Below are 9142 nucleotides of genomic sequence, written 5' to 3' on the forward strand. Positions count from 1 at the left end.
GCCCCTCAAATTGCTGCTAAGGCATCTGTGGTGAGCAGATGATTGTGATGAAAAGTAAAGCCATGTTAAAATATGTCCATATTTTTTATCATGTGGATTTTCACATAACTCACCTCCATATATGCAGCCTCTTGTGCTGCTAGGAAGTTCTGGATAAGTTATATTGTCTGTAATACCTGTTGGGCATTCCTCCCAATGCAGCGTAGAATATGTATGACTATGGCCTTATAGTAGTGGTCACTGATCCTACCTGCTTTCTTGTCACTGAATGGGACATTTTCAAAGACATGCTGTGTGAGAGGCTTAATTGCTAACCATTGTGACCTGACCCACCTTTACACATCACCTGTGTCATCCAAGTGCTTATTTATTGGATTGCTTATTCCCCTGAGTTAGGGAGGGAAGTTTATTGCTTAGGTAAAAAAGTTACAGATTCTCATTATTTGACTCTGTTGGCCTTGCCTCAAAAACAAACAACAACAACAACAAACCCCACAAAAACAAAAAACCAAATTGTTGATTAACGCTGCAACTTAGATGGACCTGACAAGCATGTGAAGAAAAATGTGGCAACATGTCTAGAGGTTATGTGTTGCATGAGGCCAATAATCAACCTCAAAATGGCCAAACTGTAGAGGTGGGAAACAGGTTAGAGGTTGCTAAAGAATATGATTAAAATGTGATACAAAGAATGTGCATCTGGTAGTTCCTTTATGGTGCTAGAATAATTCTGTATCCTGGAGAAGGTGACTCATACTGGAATATATTTAAAGAATTAAGTTGCATGAAAATGTAAACACACACACACACACACACACACACACGTGTACACACGTGCTTTAAGTTACTGAAAGTTGAAAAAGATCTTGGATCTTGTTAACATTATACCGCTACAGATTTCTTGCTTTGTTATTCCCACACTTGTGGAAGATGTCACTATGGGGAGAAGTTGAGTGAAGAGTTTAAGAGAATTTGTGAGTCACTTTAGCAACTGTCTGTGAATCATGTAGTCAGCCTAAAATAAAATGTAAAATATATGTCCTTCTCCAAGCACATGCTTACATACATGGAGAAGCTGTAAAGTCAAATACTTCAAATTGGTTGTGCATAAGTAGCAATTTTCTAGACAAATTAAGCTTTATTTTATTATGAGTAAAGAAATGTTAAGTCAGAACAACAAAAGATAATTTATGAAATAGTGTCATTCTAATTCTGTACATTATAAAATTTGAAATATCTAAAATCAAATTATCCATTTACATGTGTAAAATATGCACAGATAATACTAAGATGTCCATTAATGAGTGGATGTATTAATAAACCATAATGTAGTTTTATATATACATAAAATTATTTTAGAAAAAGTACAATTATGCCATTTGTAGGAAAATGGAGGAATTAGAGATCATATAAAGTGAAATAAACTAGTCTCACAAAGTCAGGTATTAGATGGGCTCTTTTGGATACAAATACTTTTAATAGGTTTTCTCTCCTATGTGGGATCTAAGAAAAAATATAGCAGGATATAAAATTAAATGGACAGGTTATGAAAGGGAAAGGGGTATGTAAGGATGTGGATAAAAGAGGTAATATGGTTGGACAGATGGCTCAGTCCTTAATGTTGCTTGCTTGCAAAGCCTGAGTGCCTGGGTTCAGTTCCCCAGTGCCCATGTAAATAAAGATGCATAACAGTGGTGCATGCATCTAGAGTTCATTTGTAGCAGCAGGAGGCCCCAGTGTGCCCACTCTTATTCTCTCTCTCTTTTTCTGTATAAAATAATTTATTTTTTTTAAAAAAGGGATACTAGAGCAGGTAAATTGTGACTAAATCACATTAGATGCATGTATGTCAAATCAAAATGAAATACTTTACTATGTATAATTAACCTATGGCATTAAAATGGCTATAACAAACAAAATAAACTTAAATTATATACTCATTTTGGCTAAAAGTAATTTTCATCTTAAGCTTATGACTAGTGATAATTATAATGACATTAATTATGTTTGCATCTTTACAAGTGACAACAGAGAATGTATCATATGTACCCAGTAGACTCTGTAATCCCTGCTGGGAAGTTCATGTGTACTATCACAAATTAGAATTTAAACACAGGTGCCATTATTTTGTCCCTTCCTTATTGACACCATTGGGAGGTCCTAGGAGAGACCTATTTCTGTTCTATTTGGATTCCTATTCTAATTGGATCCAAAAGAAATGCATCATGTTTTTTGAATGGTGGCCATGGTGTCAACTTTATGGCTTTCTTTTACAGTTTCTGGACAGATGATTAACCACAAGTATGACACACACCTCAGAGTGAATCCTGGAATATTCAGATTGTAAGATCTGTCTGTGCCACTTTGGCTGCAGAAGAGGGAAGATTCTGTGGCCGCATCTTGTCTACCCTGTCCTCTCTGATGTTGATTCTTCTCCCAGGATAGTGGAGGTAAAACTAACACAGAGGGCCAGCTCTGAGTTTGTGGAGAAGAAAGAGGGTGAGTTGATCCAGTCCCTATTTATCTCTCTCACTCCTCATGTGGGTGAAAAATGAGGATACTTATGTATATTATTATACAGGCCCATACATTAGTACAGGGCTCTTATTCTATTGTGTATAAGTATCTCATTTTAATTTCATAGTGCTGGCTTCAGTCTGGTGGCAATACAGGTACAACAGGCCCAAGGAATACAGGAAAAACAGCAATACCAGGGAAAGGAGAGATCTTTCTCCTTCTTAATAGCATAATGAGATGTATCCATTTAAAGAGTTTATATTTGATAAGAATAAAATTTGTTCATTAAATTTTTGGCCTCTAATACAATCTGTACTCTTATTAATTATGTTTCTCTTTAATTGCCTCATAGAAGACCTTTGAAAGCTCATTCACATCCTTTATTCATCCTTTGTCTAGCTAGGGTGAAGTAGAAGAGAGTTTGTAGTATCACAATGTGATATGGTTAATTATAAATCTCAAGCTGCTATGGACCTCCTTTGTATGTGTTATCAATTGTTAGTTTCATGGATTTATCATGAAGTTTCGGGAAATCCCACAAATCATGATGAATAGGTCCTTCTAGGATGAGTAGTTATGTAGCTGCTGTTGTTATAATTCTCTGACCCTTTCAGTTCATCACGAGTGAGTTTAAGTATCAAGTAAAAAAAGAAATTAGTATCAGAGAATGGGAAATTAAGTAGCAGATGAAGGAGAGGGCTTTTTTTTTGTGTGTGTGATACACATTCCATTACTAGTACTTATCAGTGAGCAGTTTTTCACCTCAGCCACTCTCCATTAACTTTCTAGCAAGAACAAGAGAATATGATTGTCATATTCAGCTCATGAACATAAAAGGGTGATTGGATGTTGAGGTATTAGCAGTATTGGAGTGTATGGAGGTACATTCAAATATCATGTATACAGGAGAACATTCATCAGTTCTGAAAAATTCTGCTAATATTGACAGCTTAGAAGAAGAGTCCTCAATAAATGACTTTTTTTTTTTCTCTTTCTAGATTTTCAACAATAAGAATGCTGGCTGGAAATGGTTCCTTTGTGACTGAGTTTGTTATTGCTGGATTAACAGATCGTCCAGAGCTCCAGCTACCCCTCTTATCCCTGTTTCTAATGATCTATGTAGTCACCTTGGTGGGTAACTGTGGCTTAATCACCCTTATTGGTCTCAATTCTCACCTGCATACCCCCATGTACTATTTCCTCTTCAACCTCTCCTTCATTGATTTATGTTACTCTTCTGTTTTTAGTCCCAAAATGCTCATGAACTTTGTCTCCAAGAAGAATGTCATCTCCTATGTGGGATGCATGACTCAACTATTTTTCTTTCTCTTTTTTGTCATCTCAGAATGCTACATGTTGACATCAATGGCCTATGATCGCTATGTGGCCATCTGCAATCCATTGCTGTATAAGGTTAACATGTCCCCTCAGGTCTGTTCTGTGCTATGTTTTGCTGCTTATGGGATGGGGTTTGCTGGAGCTTTTGCCCACACAGGTTGCATGCTCAGACTGAATTTTTGCAATGCCAATGTCATCAACCATTACTTGTGTGACATACTTCCCCTCCTCCAACTTTCTTGTAGCAGCACTTATGTTAATGAGTTAGTAGTTTTAATTGTTGTGAGTATTAATATCACAGTTCCCAGTTTTACCATCCTAATCTCCTATGTCTTCATCATCACAAACATTCTGCACATCAAATCCATTCAAGGAAGGATAAAAGCCTTCAGTACCTGTAGCTCTCACATCATAGCTATTTCTCTTTTCTTTGGGTCTGCAGCATTCATGTACCTAAAATACTCTTCTCCTGGATCTATGGAAGAGGGAAAAATTTCTTCTATTTTCTACACTAATGTTGGGCCAATGCTCAATCCTCTTATCTACAGCTTGCGGAACAAGGATGTCAAAGTGGCACTAAAGAGAATCTTGATTAAATTCAGGAAGAGAGACAAATTTTAATTAGAAATGGTAGTTATGTAAAGAATTTGAAAGACCTTAATTCTTATTGGTGTTTTTATGTAGAAACATTGCATTAATACATCATGTGTTAGTACCATCATTTTCCTTCTCCCAGGCCCCACTCCACTGAGGACTCTCCTCAGTGGAATAGCTGGTATTCACAATGGAGTCATAGGTTATGAGTTTTAAGAACAGCAGTCAGCCAGTCATTGTGGGGGGTGTATTGTTGCGGTTTCCCAAGAAGATTTTGTGCACACAAATATAAATTCTACTTGTAATTATGTGTATAGTTAAGTAAGGTTATGTTACAATTCTTTTATGGATAATCATACTTTGTTTCTGAAATTACATGATAACCTAACAAGTGTTCTGCCAAACTGATATCATGTTTATACAGCAATATATACTTTGACAATATTATTTTTTATTTCTTATTCTTGTTGTCTCTTGCTATTTCTTTTTTTTCACCATGGGAGAATATTGGTTATTTTTAATAGCCTGATTTAAATTTTCAATCTGATTTTTATGTTTTTTCCATTTTGTAAAAATTTATTTACTTATTTTACTACTTTTGTTTATTTTTATTAATTTATTTGAGAGTAGCAGATAGAGAGAAAGAGGCAGATAGAGAGAGAGAGAAAATGGGCACACCAAGACCTTTGGCCACTGCAGACGAACTCCAGATGTGTGCATCCCCTTGTGCATCTGGCTAACATGGGTCCTGGGGAATCGAGCCTTGAACCAGGGCCCTTAGACTCACAGGCAAGTGCTTAACCGCTAAGCCATCTCCCCACCCCCCAACAAATTTAGTTTTATTAGATATGGACATACTTGGTCATCTTAGCTATCCATTCATTCAATAGTGAGGACCTGGGTTGATTCCAGTTCTTAGCTATTATGAATTGAGAAGCTATAAACATGGTTGAGCAAATGTCTCCAAACTGAGGTGTGGAGCTTTTAGGTAAATGCCTAGTACTAGGATAACAGGGTCTGCTGCTAACTATATTCATCCTTTCCAGGAGTCTCCATATTGATTTCTGTAGTGGTTGAACAGCTTACATTCCCACTAACAGTAAATGAGGGCTCCTATTTCTCCACATCCTTGCCAACATTTGTTTTGATTTGATATTTTAATGTTTGCTATCCTTACAGGGTTAGGTGGAGTCTCATAATTGTTTTAATTTGCATTTCCCTAATAGTTAGTGATGTTGAACATTTTCTCAAGTGTGTGTTAGCCATTTTTATTCCTCCACTGAGAACACCCTATTCAGTTCTCTTCCCAATTTTGGAATAGATTTTTTTTTATTGTTTAGTTTTTTGAGTTCTTTGTAGATTCTAGATATTAGGCTTCTGTCAGTGGTTTATATCTGGTGAAGATTTTCTCCTATTCAGTGGGTGATCTATTGAGTCTGCTTATGGTATGTGTGTCTGTGCAAAAACTTTTTAGCATCATCAAATCCCATTGGTTGAATGCTTGTTTAATTTCCCAGGCTACTGGGGTTTTATTAAGGAAGTCTTCTCTCAGTCCACAGAGAATGCCTCCTATTTTTTCTTTAAGTACTTTAAAAATTTCACATCTTATGTTGAAGTCTTTAATCTATTTGGACTTGATTTTTTTTTTTTTAATTTTTTATTTATTTATTTGAGAGCGACAGACACAGAGAGAAAGACAGATAGAGGGAGAGAGAGAGAATGCGCGCGCCAGGGCTTCCAGCCTCTGCAAACGAACTCCAGACGCGTGCGCCCCCTTGTGCATCTGGCTAACGTGGGACCTGGGGAACCGAGCCTCGAACCGGGGTCCTTAGGCTTCACGGGCAAGCGCTTAACCGCTAAGCCATCTCTCCAGCCCTGGACTTGATTTTTGTGTATAGAGAAATGAGTAGGTCTAATTTCATATTTTTTTTACATATAGTCATCCAATTTGCCCAACACTACTTGTTGAAGATGCTAACTTTGCTCCAGTCTGCATTATTCATTACTGGCACCTTTGTCAAAGATCAAATAGCTTTAGTTACTTAACCTAAAGTCTGGGTCTTCAATTTTGTTTCACTGGTGTCTATGTTTTGTTTATATTCCAGTACCATGCTGTTTTTGTTACTATGGCTTTGTAATATGGCTTGAGATCAGGTATGGTGATACCTCAAGAAGTGGGTGTTTTTGAGGATATGTTTGGATATCTGAGGCCTGCTGCCATTCCATATGAATTTTGAGATCATTTTTTCAAACTCTGTGAAGAATTATGCTTGTGTTTTTATTGGTATTCTGTTAAATCTGTATATTGCTATGCATAGAATTTCCATTTTGACGATATTAATTCTACCTATCCAGAATCATGAAGGGGGGTCTTTCCATCTTCTCAAATCCTCCTGTATTTCCTTGAGTATTTTTATGTTGTCATTATATAGGTCTTTCACATCCTTAGTTTGTGTTATTCCAAGGTATTTGATTTTTTTTTTTGTTGCTATTGAAAATAGGATGACCTCACTGACTTCTTTCTCTGTATATTTTCCCTTTGCATATACCAAAGCTAATGATTTTTTTGCATTGATTTTGTGTTGGTCCCTGGATCACTAGGGCCACAGTTTCCCAAAGGTGTCCATGCAGCCTTAGAGAACAGGGTCTTGAGTGGATGTGAGTGTGACGTGATGTACACCTAGGAGATGACTTAAGGGAGTAGCTTGGGTTTATTCAATAGGGAAATGGGTTTATAAGCAGTTGAGAGAGCAGGAAGAAAGTCCTAAGGGGCCTGGTGGGGTCAAAGGTTGCTTGCCTAGGAATGTTCATTCCAGTACATAGGGAGAGTCAAGTAATCTACCTAGTGGTGGGAAGAGGGTCGCAGGTGGACGGGCTGTGTGGAGGCTGCTAACTGATACCATATAAGGAGTTTCCTAAGCAACTGGCCATAGGTCACAGGGCTATGAGCAAAGCCTCAGTTCAGGTGTGCTGGGCTTGGAGAGGGAGTAGTCTCCTGTAACCTGGGGGGTCATTAGCTGTGCCTGGAAGCTCAGGGTCTTCTCCTGAAAGCTCCATGCTGTTCCTGGAAGTGCCCAACAATTTTGTATCCTGCTATTTTACTAAAGGAATTAATCACCTATAGAAGTTTTGAGTTGGAGTCTTTTGGGTCACATATGTACAGGATTATTTCATCTGTAATTGGACTAACTTGACATCTTCTTTTGCAATTTGAATCCCTTTTATTTTTTTTCTTCCATCTCATTGCTTGGAATAGTACTTATAGTACTATTTTGATGAGCAGTGGGGAGAGTGGGCACTCCTGTCTTGTTCCTGATCTCAGTGGGAACTCCTTGAGTCTTTCCAGATTAAGGATTATTTGGGATTTAGGAGCTTTATATATACCCTTTATAGTGTTCAGATATAAACCCTCCATACCTATTCTTTCCAGAGTTTTGATCATAAAGTGGTTTTGCATTTTGTTAAATGTCTTCTCTGCATCAGTTGAGATGCTCATGTGGTATTTTTGGTTAAGTTTATTTATGTGGTGTATTATGTTGACTGATATTTTTGTATGTTGAACCATCCCTGTATCCCTGGGATGAATTCTACTTGGTCAAGTTGGATAATGCTTTTGATGTGTTTTGAATTTGGTTTACAAAGATTTTGTTCAGAATCTTTCCATAATCCAAGTTCATAAGGGATATAGGCCTACAGTTTTCTTTTCTTATTGCCTCTGCATCTGGTTTTGGTATTAGAGTAATTACTTCATAAAATGAGTTGGGGAGGATTCCTTGGTCTCCGGTTATGTAAAACAGTTTGAGATTGTTTCAGTTCTTTAATGAAGGTTTGGTTGAATTCTGATGAGAAGCCATCAGTCCTAGATTTTTCTTTTTGGTGAGGTAATTGATTACCTTTTCAATCTCTGTGGATGTGATAAGTTTGTTTAGGAGATTAATCTCTGGGTTCATTTTTGGTATATGGTATGTGTCTTGGAATTCATCCATTTTTTCCAAATTATTCAATTTTGTGGAGTAGAGGTTTTGGAAGTATGTCTTAGTGACTCTTCCAATTTCATTGATGTTTGTTGTGATATCTCCTTTTTCATTTCTGATTTTGTTAATTGGAGACTTCTCTTTTTTTGCTTGGTCAGATTGGCCAGCTGTTTGACAACCTTGTTTATTTCTTCAAAGAACCAGCTCTTTGTTTCATTGATCTTTTAATTTGTTTTGTTAGATTCCAATTCATTAATTTCATCTGTAATCTTGGTTATATCTTTCCATTTGGAGCTTTTTGGGTTGGATTCTTCTTGTTTTTCCAGTTCATTTAGGTGGACAGTTAGGTTAGTAATTTGGGTTCTCTCTGTTTTTGCAATGAAGGCATTTAGTGCTATGAATTTTCCCCTTAGGAATGCCTTCATTGTTTACTATAAGTTTTGGCAGGCTGTGTTTTCATTATAATTTAATTCTAGGAATTTTAAATTTTCATTTTGGATTTCTTCCATGACCCATTCATTGTTTGAAATTGTGTTATTCAGTCTCCAGGAGCTGGTGGAGTACTTTATGTGTCTCTTGTTAGTTTATAGCTTTAAAGCATTGTGATCTGACATGACTTCAATTTTCCTGACTTTATGGAGGCACTCTTTATGGCTTAATACAGAGTCAATTTTGAAGAAGATGCATGGGCTGCTGAGAAGAATGGGTATTCTGTAGAG

The 9142-nt window shown here is 36.9% G+C and overlaps 1 protein-coding gene across 1 annotated transcript; it reads left to right on the plus strand.

Moving 5' to 3' along the window:
- The first annotated feature begins 3504 nt into the window (after positions 1-3504).
- LOC101601499 (olfactory receptor 147) lies at positions 3505-4476 on the plus strand. Its single transcript, XM_004670566.3, has one exon. It carries the CDS (start codon positions 3532-3534, stop codon positions 4474-4476), a length of 945 nt encoding a protein of 314 aa, XP_004670623.1. The 5' UTR covers positions 3505-3531.
- Positions 4477-9142: the final 4666 nt, after the last annotated feature.

This window comes from Jaculus jaculus, chromosome 3 (genome assembly GCF_020740685.1).
Source record: "Jaculus jaculus isolate mJacJac1 chromosome 3, mJacJac1.mat.Y.cur, whole genome shotgun sequence".
Lineage (NCBI taxonomy): Eukaryota > Metazoa > Chordata > Mammalia > Rodentia > Dipodidae > Jaculus > Jaculus jaculus.

Coding starts and splice junctions, on each gene's coding strand:
- LOC101601499 (XM_004670566.3), top strand. CDS start 3,532: ATGCTGGCTGGAAATGGTTCCTTTGTGACTGAGTTTGTTATTGCTGGA.